General features: G+C 38.8%; 1 protein-coding gene across 1 annotated transcript in view; it reads left to right on the forward strand.

Annotated features, from left to right (window-relative positions):
- Positions 1-24799, forward strand: part of DDX10 (DEAD-box helicase 10) — a 277722-nt gene that overhangs the window by 165182 nt on the left and 87741 nt on the right. Inside the window, exon 16 of the mRNA XM_059179811.1 lies at positions 7338-7394. Within this exon, the coding sequence (XP_059035794.1) occupies positions 7338-7394 (57 nt within the window). The remainder of the gene's footprint in view (positions 1-7337; positions 7395-24799) is intronic.

Here is a 24799-nt window from a genome sequence, read left to right on the forward strand (position 1 = left end):
AAGGATGTGTCTGAAAAAATTGTACATGTAAAGAGAAAACTCTGCAGAATCTATATTTTTAAAAATATGTGTCAGTTTTAGGAGTTTTTATAAGCTTACGAATGTTTTTTCAGCATGTTTAGAATATTTCATGATTTTTTTTTTTTGCTTCAAAGAATAACATATTTAATATATATGTGAATTTTGTCATAATGATTCTGTTTGAAAGGAGTTGTTTGCTCCTGCTGTTTAAACTGAACAGCTTTGCACCATGGTTTCGAGCACACACTCTGTCTCCGTGGTGTGAGACTCAGCTGCTGGCTTTTGTCCTCCATGCTGATACACCTATTCTTGACTCATATTTTCAGCTAGCGGATTCTGAAAGCAGTGTAATTTCTACTGTGACTCAAGTAAATATCTTTGTTCTCACGATGTGGAAACTGAGCAATAAGAATTTTAACTAGTTTGTGAGAAACACAAGCCATTACAGCATCGCTGGGAGTAGAATTTAGCTGCCTGCTGCTGGGGCTCAGAGCTCCGCACTCTGTGGACGTCAGGCCCTCCTCTACCTGCTATGGATCTCTGAGTCAGCAGGGTCGCTTATCTTTGTGAGTCTTCTTTGCAGCCATAGGTGCTCCCCTCGCCTCGCCCCCCAGGCCTTTCCAGCCTTCGGCAGTCCCTGGAGCTTACAGGTGGCTGGCTGTACTTAACTAGGCCTCTTACTGTTTAATGTACCAAACCTCTGAAACCACTCATCGGAAGTAAGATTATAGTAGAGCTATAGTCTTTGCATAGAAGACCATTAGTAAGTTAGTATAGTATAAAGGCAAAACCACTACTTTTGCATGAAAACGGTGTGTTTTTCTGTCATTCAGTCAGAACTCTGAAAGGTGGGCTGTGGATCACATCAGTGAAAGGTGTCTTTACTTTAATGGGGTGAAAATCTGCTTTGTGGTGTATATCATCATTCTTAGCTCTGAATGGTTACTGTATTTAGGGTGATAGTGGGAGTGGAGAGAAGCAAAACATCATGAAGTTCTCTTTTATTCCCTTGAAATTTGCTTTGAGCACTTTATCCATCTTGGACTGTGTGTTTAGACAATGCCGCCATGTCAAGATGTGACTCTGGACTGCTCGCGAAGATGGTAGAAGACTGCTCTGGGCCCCGCTCACTACTAGTGTGAACAGTAGATAGGAAAGAGACTTTTTAGAAAATCTATTTCATTTTTTGTTTTTGTTGGCACGGGATTTAGTTGCCATAGAATGCAGGTATGTTAAGCATAAATGTATATGATAGCCAAGAGGGAGGGAAGCAGTAATCAGGCGTCTTAGAATAGTAGTAACAAGAACATTGACAATAATAAGCAGTTAGTTGGTTAGGCCCTGCAGTGAGTACTTTATATGTATTATTGAGTTATGTGCTAACAAGTAACTTCTGAAATAAGTGAGCTAGCCTCAAATGACAGATGACAGAATAGACCTAGAAGGAGCAGGTAATTTGCCCAAGGCCTGGCAAGTCACCAATAGCAGCCCTGAGATACTTTCCTAGATTCTTTTTTCTTACCTATTCAGTTTGTTTATACCTTTCTTAAACCATCAGGCATTCTCTTACAGTGGCTACTCTGAAACAGTGAATGAAAGGGTTGAAATAGGAGTGGAGATTTTGAGGAAGGAATGGCAAATAATGGAAATTATTGTCAGTCTAGGAGTGAGTCTAAGGCATTGTCAGAGACTGGTCTGGCTCAGGTGACCTGAGGAAATTTTACTACTACCAGAAATATCTTATGAGGATAAAGGACTAAACGTCTGGGTTTTAACTCTTAAATGAATATTATGAATAAAGTTCATTTATAGGGGAGGAAAAGGAATATTCTCTTATGTCCTTTACCCCCTTTCAGTTTCAGTCCTTCCACCTACCATTACAACAAGGTGTACTCTAGGGAGCCATTTTGTTACTGTGGGACCTTTGCCTATAATTTGGAGATGTCTGCTTGGGAGGTTTCTGTTTTTATTCCCAAGTTTATAGCATCTTGTGATATTTAGTTCAGCTTATTAGTACTTGGGTTTTCCTTCATATCCAGCATCCAAAATAAGACATTTAAATATTCAGAACTGCATAAATTGTATCAGCTGTGTAGCAAGTCTTTGAGCTGTTTATAATCTCTATTTTGTGTTGTTAAAATAAAATGGGACTATGGGATTTTCTTGAAACACTAAATTATGTTTGAGAGGTTGGGGGTGGTTGTTAGATTGATGGTCAGTAGAGACTGGGGTTGAGCAATGGGGCAGAGTTTGGTGCTAATGTAAGGAAAGGGTCTGACAAGGCTAGGTCATAGACTACAAAGACCAGGGAGAGCTAGACCGTGTTTTCTCAATCCCTGGAGCCCACCATTGGGCCTGGCACGTAGTAGCTCAGCAAGTGTTTGAAAGAATTAATTAATAAATTAGTGTTTCCACACATATTTTTCTCCCTGTCTTCATATCCTTGTTGGGAGTTGTTGCAGATTTATATATTGAAAATCAATTTTTTTTTATGTCATTATCATTGAATGGTAGAATAGGGAACAGATCAGAGAACCTCGCTTTGTTCTGAGTCCCCAGGAAGGATTTAGGTTAATGGGGGTTTTGTTTTTGGAAGGCAGGGGGTGTCTTCAGGGCCAGAAATCCTTGTAGTCATTCTTTTACTACTTCTGTTGACCCACTTTTCTCCCTTGAAAAAGAGGTTCCTGTACTACTGAAATAAGGGTAAATGTCCTCTTGTACTTTCTTTCACAGCTGGGAAATCAGTTCCTTACCTGGAGTGACTCACTTGCCTCAGTCATTCAAACAGCTCATGTTGCCATCACTTCCTGAGTTGTGTTTTCAAATCCACAAATTTCCAAGATTGCCATAGAATGAAAATGATTTAAATACATAGTCCTGACTGCTGATAAAATTCATACTTCATGGGATTTTCTTTTCTTGAAGCTCAGGACCTATAGTTTGTGAGAAGCCAGAAGTACAATAACATCTGTAAAGGGAGTATTTTGTACCTTGAAATGTGATTTTTCTGTTTTCCTATCCCTCGTGAATTTGGTTTCTATTATTGAATTTTATGCTCTTCTTACACTTAATCATGTGTAGCATGGTAGGACTAAAGATAAAATTTTGCCTTCTTTTTGTGTGGCATAAAATAGCTTTAAGTACCACTCTGTCCTCAAAAATGAAATAGGAAAATAAAGGATTTAAAGCATTTGAACCACATAAAATTAAGAGGGAAGGAGAGTCTCAGTTATTGAATCTAATAAAATTCAATTATATTTGCCCCCTCAAGTCCTTGTATGCCAACTCTTTGTCTTTATGTCTTATCATTTATGGCATGAATTTTTTTTTTTTTAAAGTTAGTTTTCCCTGCCTTAGCAAAGGAAAAAAAAAACACATTCTTTCTTCCTATATCTGTTCCCAAATTTGGGGTTACCATAAATTCTACTTCCTACTTTTCTCCTCTATTTGAAGACTGATGTTTACCCATTCCTCTTTTCAGATAGAATGCGAACTAACATAGCTTTTTAAGATAGGAAAGAAAAGTTTTCTCATTTACCTTGTGTTTCACTCAGTATTGAAAGTTCTTTTTATTTGCAGTGAAGCTCTGTGTCATGTTTACTTCCTATTTTCAAGGTTTTAGATATCCTTCATCCATCTAGGACTTGTGAGAAATCTTAGAAGGAAGAATTAGCTCATTTGCATGCACATGTGAATTCTGAAAGCCAGTTAAAATTTGAAATTTGTAATGTCCCTCATTATCTATAATAAGCTAATACTGGAATTTGGTAGCAATGGAAAATTGTCAATATATTTTTTCTGCTAAAATTAAAATGGCTAGATGAAAAGGCCCAGAGTAGAGATTATGTTTACTTGTATAGACAGGATTTTTCTGATTTGAACATATTGAGGTTATTCTTTGGAACTTTGAAGTGCCATTTTCAGATCATCTAATGTGTTGGGAGAAGGCCAGTTACTGAATAATTACAACAAAAATTTTTGTGACTGTTAAATGTGGTTAATTATCTTTTTTTACCCCTGTGCAGAAGACTGGCAAAAACTAATTAGATAATGTCCACAAAATGCTATCAGGAAAAAGAAATATGCTATCAGGATGAAAGACCCATACGGTAGCAGACCATTATTAATAATAAAAGGAAATGGAACATTTGTCTTAAACATATTGATAAGATAAAAACATTGTATGCATTCACAAGATAAGTACACTTTTTAATGGACTGGAGAGTGGGGATGAGGTGTGCTGGGGTTGAGGGGGAAGGAGAGGTATGTTAGAGTTGAGAAAGGGGAGTGGGGAGAAGTGGGCTTGGAGGTGTTTTGAACTTGAGGGGAGGGGGGTGAGGTGTCCTAGAGTTGAGGGAGGGCAGAGGTGTGTTGGAGTTGAGGGGGAGGAGAGGTGGAGAGGTGTGCTAGAGTTGAAGGTGGCGGGGAGAGGTAGGCTAAGTGGTGATTTGAACTTGAGAGGGAAGAGAAGCCTGCTGGAGTTTAGGGAGGAGATGGGGAGAGGTGGGTGGGAGGTGTGGTGGAGTTGAGGGAGGGGAGAGATGTGTTGGACTTAAGGGAGGAGAGAAGTGTGCTGGAGTTGACAGGGAGGATGTTGGCTCTAAGACTAATTTTAGTCTCAGGTTCATCACTGAGTGGCTGTGTGGTTTCAAACCACACAGGATTACTTAATCCCTTTGGCTCAGTTTTTTTTTTCCCCATCTCTAAAATGGGAAAAATAATCCTTCTCATGTTTTGTTAAATGGTTTTAAGAAGACATGTAAAATACCTAGCATGCTCTTTAATTTAGAGCTTTTAGTGTTAGTAGGAAAATAACAATTATAATAATTGTTAATGGATACTAAGGGTTGTTTTTTTTTTTAGCAGAAGTTCAGTTATATTACTCTCTAGGTATTTGATGTTTTATCAGCTGTATCTCATGTAGGTATAGTTTTAAAATTACTTCAAGCAGCTCGATGCTTGAAAGTCACTGTGACCTTTTAGAATAACATAAAATACTGCTCTGCTTAATTTTACCTTCCAAAACAGGAAAACTTCCTTTTGTAGAAAATAGAACCGAAGTGTGTGGTAAGACAGAAGAGAGATTACAAATACTAGAAGTACAAATATGTAATGTTATTACAAATATGTGCATCCACAAACTAAAGCCAGCTCTCAAACTGAGAGGATCCACCATCAGTTGTTGTTAATTCTTATCTCTTCTGTAGTCTGCTAATGCTCTTAGAAAAACAGTAAACGATGGCAACTTTTATGACAACTTGGGGTGCAGATGTTGGGAACTTGGCATCCATGTGCTCTGTCCCCCGACCCCAGGGAAGTGCAGAGCGTGTTCTGTTTTAGCGGCTGAGCAACTCTCGGGGGCCCTACAAGAGCCGGTTTGGGACTGGCACGTAATAGCAGCTGCGTGTTAATTGGCCTCTTGTTTATATGATGCCAGGTTATTATTTTCTTCTGTTATCAAAGTGTTATCTGTTAAAGTCTCCAAACTCTGACATGTTAATTTTTATGAGATTGTGTTGGAACAAAGTGCTAGACTTGGCCTCAAAGACCCAGGTTAAAGGACTCTCCTGTCATCTGGTCAGCTTTTCACAAAGAGGAAGTCATAGTCACAGTTCTTGTTTAGCTTTCCTTTTTGTCTGACCTTGGTCCTGGGACTTCCAATCTTTAAAATGTTCCTCTGTATAATTGCTCATTGTTTTAAGTTTTACCTGCCCTTTTAATTCTATGTTTTATTTGGAAGTCAAAGAAATACCCATTTTCTCTGAAACTGGATTAGAGAAAGAATAACAGAAAGGAATAATTTAACATTATGAATTATTTAGGGGTGTGACACATTCAGAGATGCTTTGTGAATGTGAATTTTTGTGAGTTTCTCTTAGAATTTAGCTTTCCTACTGTGAAGTCCGGAGCTCTAGGAACTGAATCTGTAAGCTCTGTGGACCCCCATCTCTTCGCACTAATTATTATTTAGTCCTTTTTGAGACTTCCAACATTTATGTTCACACTTTGTCTTTTTTTTTTTTTTTTTTTTTTTAAAGGAGTCTATAAACCTAGGTAAGGGGGATGGTAGGAATTGGCTGTCTTTCTCAATGCTGGAAGCAACAGAGCAGCCTCAGGTCTGCAGAGGATGTGTTAGGATTAGATTTGAATCTGGAGAATGTCGTGTATATGTACAATGTCCTGGTAAAGGCAGAGTGCCTGGGTTTATAAAACTTGTTAATTCTCACATTAGTAAATGCTGTAATAGCGAGTCATGGTCTTGAAAGGAAATTACTTGTTGTTTACTCAGCTTTCACGTTGACCTAGCAGTTCATTAAAATTTTTTACAAATATAAAACTTTGGATTGAGCCTAGTGTTTTTATTATTTCAACACTTTGTTTTTGAAGAGAAAGAGAGGTTTTTTATGTAAAACAAAATTCTTCTTGGGGTGCCTGGGTGGCTCAGATGGTTAAGCATTTGTCTTTGGCTTAGGTCATGATCTCAGGGGCCTGGGGTGGAGTCCCACATTGGACTCCCTGCTCAGCAGGGAGTCTGCTTCTCCCTCTCTCTGCCCCTCCCTCCTGCTTATGCATGTAGTCTCTCTCTCTTTCTCTCTCTCAAATAAAATCTTAAAACCCACAAAATTCTTTTCAACTTTAGCTCGGTTATTTTGTTTTAAATTTTAATATTGTACACCCTAATTTTTTCTTATTTTTAAAAATGTTAGTGTTGCATTTTTTGCCTATTTTATGATCATTGAAAAACTAATGGGGCAATTATGAAACAATTTAATAAAATAACATGCTTTGTAAGAATGATCTTCCATTGTTCTTTGTTTCAGAAAATGTTCCTTTTCTAAGAATGGATTTCATATCCTTTATAAATTTTCCTTTTAGAGAAAAAGGGAAGTAGTCACTAATGCATTTTTCCCTATTTATCCTAATAACTGACATTGATTATATATCTGTCATATGTCAGACATCATGCCAAGCACTTATGCATAGTATTTTATATAATTCTTATGCCAATTTTATGAACTGTGTGTTCCTGTTATCTTCATGTTTCAGTGAGAAAGTGAATTACAAAATCTAAATAAGTTGCCCCAAATTGCAAAGCTATTAAGTGGTAGAACTGTGATCCAATTCCAGATCTGTTTGACACATACTTAACAATTATGATTACTTATGCCAAGCCCATCACGGGCACTCAGTAAATATTTATTAAAAATGAATGTCAGGTATTAGTTGGCTTTAAAATAAATGCCAAGAATGTGTAGTCTGATTTATGTGTAATAAATAGAAGTACATATGCTGCTAATTTCCCCCCTTTTTTATAGGAGAAAAGGCTGAAGGAAAGGGAAGCCAGAAGAGAAGCCAGTAAGAGACAAGCAAAGGTAAGTAAGGATTGATACTTTTTATGAAAAAAATGTTGGTAGCATTGAGTGGGATTTAAAAACTCTGCTTTTCTCGATGCATTTTATATTTATTTATACATCTTGTCATTCAAATTGGATATACTTCTATGTGTGCCTGTCCTTTACTTTCTCCTGTTCCTTTCTTTCTTCTGTAATGCAGGAGGAAAGGTACATAAGATAATTTGTGTATTGGCCACTGTCCTACTACTCCCACCATCTTTTTCCATTCTATTTTGTGCCTATTAAATATGGAAGACTGTTGGCTTTGGGGGCCATGCTCGACAGGATTTTAAACCCTGCCATCCTTCGACTAGGCAGACAGCTATGTGGACCCAACTCAGTAACAGAGAACTCTGAAAGCACTGTTGCTTCAGTTCCTGGGAGCATGTGCCTTCACTATTTTCTGTAGACAAAAATGTTCAGCAAATAGATATGCACAGTATCACTCATATATTTCCCGTTGTGAACACCATCTCTGTGCAGCTATAATTTTTCTCTGGTGTGTTCGACACTGAGAAGGGCTGGGCTTCTGCATTCTGAGGGCATTAAGTACAAATGATTTCCTAGAACCAAGACCCAGTAACGTATGTCATTTTTCACGCCATGTCTCATTGTGCTATGCCTGACTAGCCATGATTTCTTCTTGGCAGTTAGCAAAGATCCGACTCCCTTGAGTAAGCCCTTAATATTCTTTGTCATTTTTTCCATGCTGGCCATAGCACTTAGAGAGCAAGTCAGAGATGATAACTCATTTTATAGTTCTGAAGTGGGAAGCAATTACTCTGCAGTGTAAGATGAAAAGACTGCTTATATTCAGTATTAAATATCACTCCTTCTTCAGAGGTGCCCGAAAACGAGAGCTGTAGTGTGTGCGGCCTGACTGTGAAATCAGGTGGCGGATTTTGCATGTGCTTTTAAAATGCAGGCGTGCACTGTCACAGCATAGAAATTACATCTTAGGGGCTATAGTGGGAAAAATTTAAATGTAAGAAGAAAACTTTAAATCTAGCGAAAGCATTTGATATTTATGAATATTGCATGCTCAGCATAAAACTAAACTTATTTCACTAAGATGCTCTTTTACTCCTGCACATAAAATTATAAGATGACAGCTGTAGTCTGCAGCCAGAAGAAGACCTGCTTACTGTATTCCCTTTGTGCGTATTCACGCATATTTGTGTGTATTACTAAAATGGTGTGTTTTACTCTTGTTGGCACTATGGCCTTCACCTGTGTGGTGGTTGGAGTCATGAATTGTTCTCACCTATGGGGCTGCCTCTTGAGCCTCTTCCTTCATCTTTCTGTAAATTGGTGCACAGACGGATTTGGTTTGATGCTCTGTCAGCTGGGACATAAACAAAAAAGCTGGCAAGATCTGTCAGTTGGGTTTTTCCACTGGGCAGATCTCTGAAGGGAACTCCTCAAGCCCAGCCCACCCTCCTACTTCTTAACCCTTTAAATGTTTGTCCTCTATTTGTTCCTGACCTCTGGGAATGAGGACGCCTCATTTCTGTCCAACCACTAATGCTTGGACTGGAAATAAATGGAAGAGGTGCTGCAGCTGCCATGACTTCGCTGCAAGGCCAGGAGCCCTCAGTAAACAGAGGCTGTGCTTTGGTCATGCTCACAGCCTCAACTGATGGCTCACGGGTGGCAGCCCTCTTAAGAGTGATTTCAGAGGGATGAGGGGCCGGACTGTAGCCAGGACTCAGACATTCCACGAGGCACCAAGGACTGGCAGCAGTGACAGATTCAGGCTGACTGTTGGAGCCCTGAGCAATTAGTTTGGATCTACCTTTTTGCGGCTCACTTCTTTTCAAATGGAAGTGTTGGGATGAAGGCTCCCATGGCTTTCCAGGTGCCCCTGTGGAATCAGACCCAGAAGATGTTATTGCGAATGACTCTATAAAAAGAAGTGATGGGCCTGTGTTTTGTGATGTCTAAGAAGAAATGCGTGGTGTGAATTATCAGGTGTCCTTATTGTCTTTGTGCTTGTGCTTTAAATGATGGATAATTAAGTTTTAAAGTAAACTTTATCCTCTCTTTACTATATTTGCCCATAATCATTCTGTGACTTGTGGCTGTGCCTTCTGATGCCCTTTGGTCAGCTTCAGGCCAGAGCATCTTTCAGTTGCTGAACCTACAAGATAGCCACAAGATCCCTTAGTGCTGAAAGGAAATGGTCTTTGCAGACCTGCTGTACCTGGACTCTTAGTTGTACCCATTTAGAGAATCAGTGCACAGCAGCTGACAGTACGAGAAAGGGAGACTCCTGTGGCTCTTTTGACCTTGTTTTATGCTTCATTCGGCCTCATGTTACAGGAGGAGGAATGTAGAAGACACAGAATATTGTTTTTAATTCGAAAAAATAGTGTTCGAATGAAAGTTAATGGATCTGTCTTTATTTCCCCCCAAATGTGAAGGCTTAATGAATAATGTGAGGTTTCAGTTTTATAAATGATGATTGGTGGTTATCTCTTCCAACATAGTATTCCTAAGAAACATTGCTTTGAAGATGGGAGTACAGTGAAACAAAGTTGGAATGGACCTTTCAGCAATCTGCTGCTACTCTTTGTTAAAAGATAGGTCTGAGATTCGCATGGAAAATGTGACATGTAGGGCAAGAGGGGGAGGGAAACATAAAGTTGGAACCCCCAAGGTTTTCTGGGTGCCCAGGGCTTAGTGATATGGAAGATAGAGGTCTTTAAAGTATCAAAACTTGGTTTAGCAGAGAAATATTTGAACTGCAAAATGGACTTTTTACTTTACCAGAATGATGTGTGTTCTTACAACTTAGAAATTTTAAACTGAGATGTGGAAAAAACAGTTGTAGCCATGAGCAATAGATCCCATGGCTCCTTAGGCTCAGGGAAGTGACATAATCCTGGAAATACAGCTTCACTTCACCCTTCAGTGTGATTTCCTCACGAAATGTCTGGAATGGTTTTGCCAAAATGTAAAGAAGGGAAAAACAGTGCTGAAACTTGAGGAAATAGATCCCCAGAAATACCTCAGAAAGTAGAATTTATTAAACAGAAGCATGATGTTGGTAAAAGTGAACACTGAGTGTGGAGGAATAAAGAGTAGGAAGCAGCTCAGAGGCACTTAATCACCAGGAAATTACACGTGGTCTGAACATATTACAGATGCTTATAGTCATTTGTTAAGTGTGGGGAAAAATTTTTTTTATAAAAGATTTTAATTAATTAATTAATTAATTAATTTGACAGACAGATCACAAGTAGTCAGGCAGATAGAGAGAGGGGAAGCAGGCTCCCCGCTGAGCAGAGAGCCCCATGTGGGGCTCGATCCCAGGACCCTGGGATCATGACCTGAGCTGAAGGCAGAGGCTCTAACCCACAGAGCCACCCAGGCGCCCCGCGTGGGGAAAATTTTATCAAAATAACTAATTATGTCCTTTGTTTTGAGGTTGAAGTTTTACAGTCGTAAACTTCAGCTGAATTTTCTCTAGTTTTTATTGCCTTACTTAATAAGGCAATAAAGTGACCCTGGGACACTTTATATATTTGGTTAACAAATAGTGGACATAGGAAACAGTTTTTTGGATAATTGAGGTGGTATCAATTAGTTCTTTGAAGATATAGGATCCAAAAAAGTAGGAGTTGTGTAACTTTAGAACGTGAGTAGACCTAAGATGGTCTGGAGTGGTTTCCTCGTCTACTAGTCTATCATATCTTTTTTTCTGGCCACTAATAGTTTTACACAGATAAGTTGTATATATTCATTCTGAGAGGACCATTTATTTATTTATTTATTTATTGACTTTGGAATATCCTTTTACTTATGAAATAATGATGATTTTAAGAAGTCATCATTACTCGACAGAGTGAAAATCCTCTGTCAGTCCTTTGAAATCTTATTTGAACTTTTCCTGGTCCATGACATTGATGAATGTGGCCTCCACTGAGCTCCTCCAATAGTTTGGGTTGTGAACAGTACACTGAGTGCCTAGGTGTTCTATGGAGGTGTTTGGGACAGGACCCTGAGCTTCCACTCTGCCTTCATTCAGAGCAGCTCCATCTTTTCCTTCATGTATACTAAGCTTCCCAGGGAGCTTTTGTTTGAAACAGTGGCTCTACTTAAGTACATACATACTTAATATTAAATAAATTAAGTCTAAAAGCAAGTAAATGACTTACCCCCGTCACTGACTTCCTTGGTGGCAGAAATGATGGTGTGCTTGGCTCTCTGCATCCTCATTCCCTGTTACTGTTACTGCTCCATGGTCCTTGATACGATAATTTTTACCCCTTTTGTTTTATATCATTTTTCTTTAAAACCTGGCTTAGGTACGTGAGCTAGCAGCGGCTTATAGAAAATGACTAGTAGCAATCTATGAAACGAGAACTCAGCTGGCACTAGGAAGTGGGCTGTCTCCATGTTGCTAGGTGACCCCTGACATGTTGTTTCCCCTTCTGGCTTCTTCTTACCATGTGTCAGATGAAGGGAGTAGATGACATAGTCACTTGTAATCATATTTACATTTTTGTGCTCCCATACGTATCTTAGGTGAGATACGTAACAAAAATGTCTGTATTGTACTCAGTGCAGTTCCTAATATGGGACCTCAGCCTTTCTCAACATTCATGGGAGAACTCCTTTGTTTTCTTTCACATCTTACTGCAGTCTTACCAGCTGAAGGATTATCTTTCCTTACAGAACTACAAATAGACATTAATTAATGATGGTAATGGTCATTCCTAGGTCTTAAGCCTCTGCATTTATTCCTTTTTGGCAGTATCTTATTGACTGACACCAAGTTAAAATTTTTCACTTTGGGGGGAAATTTCTCCTTGTTCCATCTATTTTATATAACCCTTGCACCCCCTCCCATTTTCCTCTTTTTTTTCTGACATTTCATATTTTTGAGAATTTACTGGTCTTTTTCTTTGTTTTCTAATTCGGTTAGGATTTCAAGGGCTCTAGAGGGTCAGTTTATTTTGAACCAAGCAACTTTTGATAAAACTAAAAGCAAGATAATGGAAACATAAGTTTGTTTATAGTCCCAGTTTCCAGAGAAAGCAAAGGTCCTCCCTTAAAGTAAATTGCTCTCACATTTGAAGGGACTGAACCCTTCTAGGCTGCCCTTTGCTGCCCTGATACAATCACTTACTTAATGGTGCCCTAAATGAGTCATTCTCTTTCTCTAAGCAAACTGCTCAAATAATACCTTGTTTTAGTGCTATAATAAGACCCATTATGCTGTCCTTCTACTTTTTAAATAAATAACAGAGTCTTTTAGATGACATGCTTTTTCCCTTTAATATCAACCTAAGTGAGCAATGAAAGCCAAATAGCTTTACTTTTATTATGATTCTAGTATTGATTTGGTTTTGCATCGAAATTAGTGTAATGACCCTTTTCTTTTCCTTTCTTTTTTTCCCCCTCTTCTCTTTTTATTTCTTTTCTTTCCTTTCATTTCCTTTTTTCTTCCTTTTTCTCTTTTCTTTTCCTTTCCTTTCCCTTCCTTTCCTTTTCTTTTCTTTTCCTTCCCACTCTTCCCCTCCTTGCCCTTCCCTTCCCTTTCTCTTTGTTTCTTGATAATGAAGAAGGAGATTACTAAAATGGAACTTTTAACTATGTACATCACTTAAGAGATGTTTTCAGTCTCCCATTGTCAGAGAATTGTCCTCTAGTCATGAAGATTTAAAGTTAACTGTGGGACAAAGAACATTGCTGGTTATAATACTTCCATATGGTGAATACATGCTTTTCTTCTAAGACTCACCTTTAGGTCCTCCCTTTTATGAACACTTTTCTGACCACCTTAGATAAAATGGACCTTCGTTTTTAAAACTCCCACTTCAGTCTCCTGTATGCAGCTTCTGATGGTTTATGGCACTTAGTTGGATACGTGTCTGTCTTTCCTGCTCAGTTCTAAGTACTGTTCTTGGTGTTTTCCTCTCGGGGTGTTTCATGATAAGCACTTGATAAATGTTTGAATGAACGACTGAGTGGGTGAAGGAATGGCTTAATGGGATACAGGGCACAGACTTAAACGTTCTTTTAAAGTATTGTTTATTGCCGTAAGACACATAAGTTTCACTGTTTTAGCCGTCTCTAAGTGCACTGTTTGGCGTTAATTCCATTCACATTGCTGTACATCCACCACCACTCCCCATTTCCAGAACCTCATCCTGGACGAAGATCTGTGCCTGTGAAATAGTAACTCTCCATTCCCACCTCCCCACTCCCACCCCAGAATACAAACCTTTAAAGAGAAGACTCTTATATTCCATATCATTATTTTTTTTTTAAAGATTTTTTTTTTTTAATTTATTTGTCAGAGAGAGAGAGGGAGAGAGAGCGAGCACAGGCAGACAAAATGGCAGGCAGAGGCAGAGGGAGAAGCAGGCTCCCTGCCGAGCAAGGAGCCTGACGTGGGACTCGACCCCAGGACGCTGGGATCATGACCTAAGCCGAAGGCAGCTGCTTAACCAACTGAGCCACCCAGGCGTCCCGCATATCATTATTTTTTAAATGAGAAAGTGAAGGGTTTTTATGAGTAGGTGCTTCTTCCAAGATCTTACAGTTAAATAACTGGCTACAGTAAACTCCAGACCTCTGGATGCTTATGTGTGTGTTTTTCATTCTACCTTAAACTCCCTTCCCCCTAGTATAACAATACAGGAAATACCAAAGAGCACTGTAATTTAAAATATTATTAGATTTAAGGTGTCATGTATAAAAATAAAAGAAAAGCAAGTTATTAATATCATATTCTCAGTCACACAGAGACTATAACTCAAGTAATACTGAAAGTTTCAGTAACATCAATGTTGTTTATCAAAAAGATTTTGGTAAAGAATATCTATCTCCCTTTTTTTCTGTAGAATACATAGGAATTGTAATAGGAGCTTGAATTTGGGATACAATTTATATGGACGCTGTAAAATATAACAGTAATTAGCAGCTGCTGTCATACGTTGATTGTATGCTGTTTACAAATACTGCAATTAAAGAAAGGCTCTATGTGCATTATTGTTTTAAACCTCACAAATAGCACCATGAGTTAAGTGGTAGTTATTATCTTCATTTTGTTAATGAGGAAGTTGAGGCTTAGGAAGTTTATGCAGCTTTCCGAAGATCACAGAACTGGGCTATAGCAGAGTCTAAACTCAGTCTGCTGTACAGGACTCAGCCTGGACAAGCAAGCATTGGGCCATGCTGTTACCTCATTTCCAAGGGAGTAAAGAGCATAAAGAATATGAGAATCTTAAAAGCTAAAGCAGACATTGGAAATAAACAGATTTTTTTTCTCCTGAAGGCGCCCTTTTTATCTGCATTTAGTTCCATCTTACAGTAGGTACTAAGAAACAGCCTTTGGCTGTTAGAGAGTAGTTTCTATATATCAGTTTCTATATATCACCGTATTAGTGATATATAGATATATATCTATATATACTAGATATATATCTAGTACCTTGCTCATAAATATTTGTTGATCGACCAAAACAGGGATTCTGTTAAAACTTCTCTGTTGGCAGCATTGTGGTGAATATTGTATTTGGTGGTCTTGAACATGGTTTGCCTAAATAATTAGAACCTAATTCACATGTGGTTAGACCGTGAGAAAGCTAAGACTCAGATCCAGGTCTGTGTCTACCTCCTAATTTATAACCATTGAGAGCAGTGGGTTTTAAGATTAAGGGTGATTATAGACCTGTACTTTGCCAGCTGTGAGCCCCAAGAAAAAGAAGGAATTTTTCAGAAAACAAGTCAGGGTTGTTGCTTTTAAACTTGCAATGCAATTCCTGGTTAATTTGAGACAATTTTTGAGAGAGCATTTTAATGACTAATTCAGGCGTTTCTTCTAATACTTCTTAAGGAATGTTGTTTCTTTTGTAGAGCATGCAAAATAAAATGTTATAACCAGTTAACAGTTTAGGAAAAATAGTCTCAAAACACATTTGAATATGAGATGCCTAAAAAAGCACTTGTGTGCTTATGTGCTTGCTCTCCCTCTCTCTCTCTCTCTCTCTCTCGTGTGTGTGTGTGTATGTGTGTGTGTATCGGTACATACTTATATATGTATATATTATCCCTTTCTAGGTATTAATGGTAATTGTATTGTTAAATGTCTAATGGACTCTAGTCATTTGGTTGGTCATTTAGGTCCATTACAATACATTAGGATTCTGAGTTCAGATTGGACCAAAACAGAATAAGTCAATCTCTCTGGTGCATTTTAACTCAGTTGTGCTTTATTATGCTTAATACCAAGTTAGAGATAATTTGACATTTATATGCTTGAGTTGGTGGGTTGTAGAAACATCTCTGACAGAACAAATTAACTGTCTGAATTATTGTGGTCAGTTGGTAATTATGTGGTCATTAACACATACCCTCCTTTGTAGAAGCTGTTGTGAGCATGTGTACAGGTGTGTGGCCATCTTGATTATGGAGGCTGATGCTTAGAATCATTGATCCATATTTTTATATGTATTACCATTCACTAATAATGTGCATGAAAACGTTGGCTATAAAGCTTTTAGTGTCTTTTGGGAGATTATACTGTCATAATTTCTTACAGTTTACAAAAATCACAAATTACTGGCGTGGAAAATGTGCACGTGGGTTCTTTTCTCCTTTCTTGTTAATATTATGCTTCACAACACCAAATCCTTTCATTTATACTGGGAAATAGAGAATTACCATATATCTTGATTTTAATGATTCTCAGAGTGTGGTACAAGAATCTGTGTGGGTTCTCCATGTTATTGCTAGAGATTTTTTCAAATTCTCATAAATATCCCCAAATGAATTATCTATAACATATATATCACATATATCTCATATGTATTATAAATATATACACACACACATATATATGTATAATTACTTAAAAATATATAATGGCTGTTAAGATGATCAAAATATGAATTTGTATTACTAAATTCATAGTACCTTTTTGTCTTTTCTTAAATGACACACCAAATGTAGAGTTGTCACCTTGTACACGGTTTAGTGTTCAATGTCATCTTTTATCAGAAGAGGTAGAAATCAGAATGGTGTGTAAACAGCTCCAGCCATACTTGTAACACTTAGAATTTAAGACCATCTGTGGCAGGGAGAACAGAGAGGAAGAGGATGCCGGTATTTCTTAAGAAGGCTGTCCTCAGTCTCTTAAATGAGGAAGTTGGGTAAAGGGAATAATAAAAACAAAAAAGAAATGGAATACAGGAAAAAGAAAATGGGGATATGTTTTATGCTCAGTCCTAAAGATTTTGGAGATGGGTAAGAGAATGAAGCTGATTCCCAGTTTTCAAGTATTTCTCGTATCCACTAGTGCAGTGTGAAATACTTTTTTTGTGAATAAGGAAAGCTCTTTTGGGGGATGAACTTTAACTCGCCTTGGTGTTGGGAGTGAGCTGTAGAGTGGCCATGTTTTCCTGTCCCTTTTCGAAGCCGTAAAGACTTGTGTTGGAGAGAACTGTAAGCCAGTGTTCGAAAGAGAAAAGTGGCTAGAAGAATTTTGTTCCTGGAGATAATCAAATATACTGAAAATAGCATTGAGGACTTGTTTTTCTTTTCTTTTCTTTTTTTTTTTAAAAGATTTTATTTATTTATTTGACAGAGAGAGAGATCACAAATAGGCAGAGAGACAGACAGACAGAGAGATGAGGAGAAGCAGGCTCCCTGCTGAGCAGAGAGCCCAATGCGGGACTCGATCCCAGGCCCCTGGGATCATGACCTGAGCCGAAGGCAGAGGCTCAACCCACTGAGCCACCCAGGCGCCCCAGAGGACTTGTTTTTCTTATGGACACCTTTTTTTCCCCCCCAATCCTCTAATGAATTTTATATGAAATGCTTTGTGACCATAAAGCTCTAATTAGGTAATCTTACTGTTGTTATTCTTATAGTTATTGTTACCAGCAACATTAACTAATTTCCTATTTCCCACGTGTTCTTTTTTTGGGTAAAGTTGTAGCCAAGTGTCTGCAGTGTTTTGTACTGGAATATCTTTCCCTTTGCTTAGTAGATCTTTATTATTGCTATATATTACAGGATCCAAAGGTTTCTTGACTTGAAGAGAACTATAGCATTTCCTGTTTATAGACTATGTTGTTGTAGATTGTTGACAGCACTACAGTGTTTTATCCTTTTCAAAATGCTTCTGTCAAGGTTTATCGATTTATGTAATAAGTGGAAGCATTACAGTCATCTGACAGTTGCAAAAGCTTTACTACAGAGAAGCTAGATAAATAAGTGACTTGGTTAAGGTCATACACCTAATTTAGAAGGTTAAAAAAAACCCTCTGGTTTCTGTTTCAGGATCTGAAAGGCAGAAGAGGTCTTCTGGTAATGTTGAAGGGTTTATCTGTTTCCTGTCCTTCAGATTGTACATTAATAAATCTCAGCCTGATTGCCTTGAGCATTATCTACAGTGTTCAGGAGAAAGTGGTATTAAATTATGAGGTCTGGAACTTATCTCTGCTTCTTGTCCTAAATCACTACATATTTAGCTGCAAAATCACAGCATTCCTCTAAGCTTTACTTTTCCTGATGAATAGCACAACTCCTTGGGAGAGATGTTTAGCAGTGTCTGCAAAGCTGGACTTATGCTACCTAGGGCTCCACACTTGCCCTCTTAGGTATAAACCCAAGAGGAATGCAGAGATGTTGCCTAAAAAGATGCTTCTAGAGCAGCTTATTTATAATCCTCAGGTTTTGGAACTAACCCACATTGAAGAGTAGATAAATTCTGCGTACGGATACAATGGAATATTATATACAGTTATGAATTATTACTACATGCAGTAACAAGGACAAGTTTTACAAGTAATTTTTTTTTAAGTTTTTATTTATTTATTTGAGAGAGAGAGAGGGTGAGAGCATGAGTAGGGAGCAGGCACAGGTACAGGGAAAAGCAGACTCCCCGTTGAGCAGGGAGCCCAATGTGGGACTCCATCCCAGTATCCCAGGGATCATGACCTAAGCTGAAGGCAGACACTTAACTGACTGAGCCACCCAGGTGCCCCAAATTTTCCAAATATTGAGCAAAATAAGCCAGACACAAAAGAGTAAATACTATGGTATCCCATTTATATAAAGTTCTTTTGTTTGTTTTAAAGTAAAACCAACATTCGGGATTAGACAGGATAATGGGGTTACCTTTGGAGAAAAGAGGGAATTATTACTGAGAAAAATATTTGAGGGGGAATGCTGGAGAACTTGGGAATGTTCTGAGTTCTTATTTTGGGTGGTAGATATATAGGGGTATTCTCTTTATGAAATTTCATCAAGCTTTATGCTTATAATTTGTTGTACTTTCCTGAATGTAGGTCATACTTAAAAAGGTTATCTTGGAAAATGGCGTGGTATACTAGATCTCTATATGTGCTTTCAGTCTACATGTTTTAATTTGTAGATTTAGGAATATATAGGGTATTTGAATAGTACTTATAACCCCAGAACTATTGGGAGCCTTTATCCCTCGAGTCATCCATGTTTTATGAAAGCTATGGAAGAAAATTAATAATTTATGTCCTTCAAATAATACATTTCCTTTTTAAATCTCCTTGTTCCAAGAAGATATATTTTACCTCCTAAAACTCATAAAACAATTTCTCCAAAATGAGAAAATAATATTCTTATGATTCCCATGCAAATTAGAAAGAAAAATGGATATTTTCTAAAAGGGGCATAGTGCATTGTGCCCTTCAGACACCTTTAACCTCCTCACCACCCCAGTGGATTTTCCAGTTTCTACATCAAATTGTTGGGTGTTTGTTGGTTTGTTTTTAAAGATTGTATTTATTTATTTGACAGAGAGAGAGATCACAAGTAGGCAGAGAGAGGGGGAAGCAGACTCCCCTCTGAGCAGAGAGCCCGATGCGGGGCTCTATCCCAGGACCCTGAGACCACGACCTGAGCTGAAGGCAGCCACCCAGGTGCCCCAATTGTTGGGGTTTTAGTGGCCTTAGAATGTTGTCTAGTTCTCTACTGTTCCTGCCAGCTGAGAGAACCCTGAGAGCTGTTGAAATTGGACTTTTTTTCACACAGTGAACACAAGGGTTGATGAAATGGACATTGGTACAAATGGTCCCTGCTTCTACTGTTTTAACTTCATAAATTGGAATGTGTGCATAACTGTCCGCAGAAATTGAGAAATATTCAGAACTTGAAGGCTTATTTAATCAAAGAAGTTATTATTTTCCCATAAGTAGGCTCAAGGAGGAAGTAGGCTTTGTTACCGTAGCTTTGTTTTATCTTACTTCTGGATCAAATGTTAAGCTTTGAAAATGCTGCTGAAGTAGTGTATTCATGACCCAAAAGTTCCTTTATCAAGAATCATATTGCTTGTCTGTCTTTGGACTATAATCACTGCTAGAACTAAGACTGATTTTTTTATTTTACCCATCTTGATTTTCAGCTGTATACATCAGTTTTCCTCCTTATTACATACACATTGGATTTTTATTTCATAAAGTCCTCTCATTTCCTTCAGTTGGAAATGATATACACTCTCAAGCTTATCCATTTATTTATATTAGTGCAGCTTTCTTTGGAAATGAGGAAGTATATTGTCATAGGGCATCAGCTTCATTAAAGTGGTTTTAACATGATTCTTATCTAAATTCTAAACATGACTGCTATTGATTGCTGCTTCCTGGCATCCATCTAGGCCTGAGATTTTTGCCCTTCTTAGTATAGCTGACACATGGTATTTTTGTGGTGTTCCTTTGAAGGTAACAGAAAGTGAAAGAAAGAAAAAATACTAAGTCCTATCTAAGTAAAAGAGAAAATTAAAAGTGAATGATAGTACAGTGTACACTGTGAGTTCATCAGTAATGTTAGATCAGAGATTGGGGGCTTAAGGTCAGCTTTTAGCACTAACTGCCAAGTTGTTAGAGCTTTCCCCCAAAGAGCATGAGATTTGGAAATGAAAGACCCAGGGTCCGTTCTTTCCAGTAAGCTCCAGACTCCAGGGCCGCCATCTTTCTGCTGAGCCTCATTTTCTTCTTTTGTAGAATAACAGCAGTGATGTTGCCTGTGTTGTCAGTCTTCCAGGTCTTGTGCAGACAATAACTGTATAAAGGCTTGGTAAGCTATGAGTCACTCTAAAGAATGTTAGCCGTCATTATCAGTGTTATTATATGTTGCCTTTTTAGCAGGCTTGTCTGGAATTAGCCAAGATCTAAACCAGTAGCTCAGCCAAGCCTGGAGTGTGTTAAATCCACATCACTGAAGGTTGTCTCAAAGTGCAGCTACTTAGCTCCTCCTCGGCCTCTTCCCTCGGAATCTCTGGGGCAGAGGGCTTATAGGCATGTGTTCCTGCAGTATATGTGTGTATAATTAAGGTATGTCCTTTAAGAGCCATCGTCCAAAGCCAGATGCACACTTTTGTACTTGCATACAGTCCTGAGCTGCTAAGCCTTTTCTATTTTTGGTTTGGCTTATGCCACTGTGGCAGAGTGTCTGTTTGAAACACATGCATAAATGCAAGCTTAGTCTCTTGAGTCAGTCTGTAACCCAGCATGACCAGCTCTAGTTCTCCCTCAGTGTGTCTGACTTCATGTAGATTGGCATCAGAGAAAAATCTGCTTTGTTCTTGCCCTGAAATCTCATGCACAGCCTCTAAACTGATGCTGGGGTATATGGGAATGAGATTATGAGAGCTGTGTTGTCCACAACGTTGTAAAAGATAGAGACCACGAGGATTTGGCTTCTCCGTGCCAAATACACAGAAGTTCTAGGTTTGTTCAGCTCATTGGAGGAGAGAGAGAGGCCTGGAAGTGACTACACTGGGAGGAAGTGGCTCTGGTTTGTTAGGTAGAATCGGTGTTTGGAGGACCTAGAGGATCCAGTGGGCTGGGAGCCTGATTTCTGTGCCACCAGTAGATCACTTTGTGGCCTTGAGTACATTTCTCTACTTGCTTGAAGTGTTTTGGGCTGGAAGTTCTGCTTGGCGCCTTTCACCTCTATAATTCTGATGTCCTTTTTCATTCAGGAGCTGATCAATCATTCTCTATCATTTTTAGATCCTTTCTAACCTTCCCACATAATTCTGGCAGGTGCATTGTCTATTCTGTGTAGTATCTTCACCAGTGAGGCTCAGGTCGTGATCTCAGGGTCATGTAATTGAGCCGCTCATTGGGCCGCTTGGGGGGGAAGTCTGCTTGAGATTCTTTCTTCCTCTCCCTTTGCCCCTTCCATTCATGTTCTTGCTCTCTCTCACTCTCAAATAAATAAATTTTAAAGGAAAAAAAAAAAAGAAATACACCAAGATTGCAGCCTTTATAGGGTAAGGGGTTTGACCGGCGCTCTTGGGGTTTGCGCAAGCATATGATATGAGAAGGTTTTTACTGGCATAAAGCGGAATAGCAAGAGCTAGGAAGGAGAAAGTTGGCAGATCACAGAGGATCTTGAAGGCCTCGTTAAAGATATGGGTTGACTCAGGAGAGTGTGGGGATGTGGTGAAGATTTTGTGGAGAGGTTCAGTGTCAGTGGTAGCATGACCCTAGAAATAGTCATTCATTTAATTCATACATATTTCTTGAGTGCCTACTGTGTGTGATTGAACATAATTCCAAGATAGAATTAACCTCCCCTTAAGGAACTACAAATCTAATGGAAAACATTTTAAAGTAGTTCCGCATAATGAATGCTATGGACAAGTTTTGTGAGGTATGTCCATGTATAATGCTTGAAGCCAAAGGGGAAGAAATGAAGCATTTATATTGTGCTTTCCATGTGTCAGAGACCATTTCACGTGCTTTCCATGGATTTTTTAAAATGTATTTTAGTATATGAACTTTAGCCTTTGAAGTTATAGATGATAATATTGTCATCCCCATTTAATAGATGAAGAAATTTCAGCATAGGAAGGTTGTACACTTTGTTGTCTGTAGTGATTGAGGATTCCAGTGTAGTGTGAATCCAGAGAGTGGATGAGAGAGAGCCAGGTGACAAATCCTTGGGAACAGTATTCTCTGCAGTGTAGGCAGATAAAAAGCATTCAGGACAAATGAAAAGATAGTAGTAGACAGATTAGAGGAGAGGAAGGGAAATTGGTATGTTGGTCTATGAAGTATTAAGAGAGAATTTAAAGAAGGGCCTGGTTAAGAGTGTTTAAATACTACAGAGAGAAGAAATAAGAGGAGAACTGAAAACAGACAGGGCTTGATGATTAGAATATCATTATGATCTTTCTTATCAGGATTAGTTTTATTTGCTTCGCGTGGTTGGATTTCAGGGCTTGGACAGCTCGGGAAATCAGGAGACCATTTTAGTTGCTGAGATGTTAAGAAATGATGGCGTGTGTATCACAATGAGTGTAAGAATAATGAGGAAAGATTGTTTTGTTCATGGGATTTAAGAATAAACTGTTAAAAATCGGTGACAGATGGGGGGACTGGGAAAGAGAAGTCAGATTGCCCTGAGGTGTCCTAAACTTGGCACCTCTCACACACTGACTGCATTAGGGAGTGGAAAGATTGGTAACAGAGGGCCATTTTTAATAGCCAGTATTAAACAGCTGTGTAGCATACAACTGTGCTAAGGCATTTTATTTAGTACTCACAGGTAGGTATTCTCAACACAGTTTGACAGATGAGGGACCTACAGCTTAAAGAAATTAAATATATTTGCCCTAGGACTGACATTTAGTAAGTGACTATCTGAGTCTCAAATCTTGCACTTAACTTCTGTTCAGACAGGCAGATCTAGTAAAAGAGATCAAATACGGGACATGATTATAGTAGCAGAACCACTCATGGGTGAACAAGGTGCAAACAATTCAGAAGTTGGAGAGGTTGTTTCTGACTTAACAGGATTCAAAAAAGCGTCCCAGTAAGATGCAGCAATAAATCAGGTTAAGTGTTCTTGAATGTCCATTACTTGTAATGTACCATAGAAATATTATATTGACAGTAAGTGGGCTTGAATATACTAAGTTGGCATCAAACAGAAGCCGGGAGCTTTAAATCACAAGTTATTACCAACAGAATTTTCTGGGGGTAAGGTAGAGATTGTCAAAGTGGGGAGGAGTACAGGTTGAGGCTGGAAATAGAGGACCTTGACTGTTATAGCAAATAGGATGTACTTTGTTAGTGCGTGGCAGAACGCCCTGAGGAATTGAGAACATAAGCATGCTTATGAATGCCGCTCAGGTTGTGACATTTTTGCATATGTATAGATTGAATAGTCGGAGTGGAAAGTTGGAACTTTGAAGAATGAACCAAAACTTCATTTAATTCTTCACTTTGGGAGGGTTTAGTATACATTTAAACAAATAATTAATTTTAAAAATTGAAAGTTAATGTCATCACTGATACAGTACCCCACTTTTTTGAAATTTGACCACCATAGTAAAAAAACCAGTAAAACCAGGAGTGAACAAAAAGCTTCTGGCCCACCTGTGTAGGAGTTGCAGGACCTGGGCACTGAGCACATGCATTCTGGCTGCAGGGAAGGCCTGCACCCCTTCCACACTGATGTGCCTTGTAGTCACATTCTAACGAACCTGGTTTGTGGGTTATGGAGCTACAGACGGTAAATAGCAAAGTAGAACAGGTAGTTTGTTAAAGGACACTCCCCTGTTTAATCAGTGAAATGAGATCCCTATCAGCAAGGAACAATAATAGCAAAACAAACAGATGGCATGATTGAGAAACACCGTGGTTTGGGGACGGAGAGCCCTCAGGAGTCCCAGCAGACCCAGAGGACACCGTTCTGCTCCAGTCCTGGTGGTTGTGATTTTTGCCCTCAGACATCAAGGAAATATGAAGTTACGTTTCTTCTCCGGGCAGCCTCCGTATGTGGTTTGACGTAAAGGCGTCTTTCATATGAGTAGTAGCTTGGGACACAAGGCAATTGGAAACTCCTAACTTTATAGATATCATGGCTTGGTATGCACTGGGTTCATTTTTCTTTTGCCTCCAGCTTAAGTCTATTGATATTACTTTACTTTGTCATATGGGCTTGCAGGCAGAAAGGAAGAAAAGGCAGAGAAAGTCTTGTGGTGCCTCATCCCATGTGGTACCCAGGAGTTTGATCTGTGATTCATAGGAGCACTGTGAGATGGCTCGTTGTGACATTACCTCCATTTTTCAGATAAGGAGAGGAGACCCAGAAAGTTGAAGCGGAAGGGCGCAGGGAGTGTGATGGGTGTGGCCCGCCGGTGGAAGGCCATGAAGTGCCGCCAAGGAGGGAGGGGGTCACGGCAGGCTTTTCCCTGCTTTCCTGCAGGCACCCTCAAGTAGAAACTCATTTTACATCTCTTCCCAGTAACAAGTGCACACAACATTGAAAGGTAAATTTCACAGAAAGATACTTAAACTTATCATGGGTCATATACTCATTCTATTTTTTTTTTTTTTAAATGATAGTCACTGTCTACCCAGTGACTTCCTGACTCA

Source organism: Mustela lutreola, chromosome 1 (genome assembly GCF_030435805.1).
Source record: "Mustela lutreola isolate mMusLut2 chromosome 1, mMusLut2.pri, whole genome shotgun sequence".
Taxonomy (NCBI): Eukaryota; Metazoa; Chordata; class Mammalia; order Carnivora; family Mustelidae; genus Mustela; species Mustela lutreola.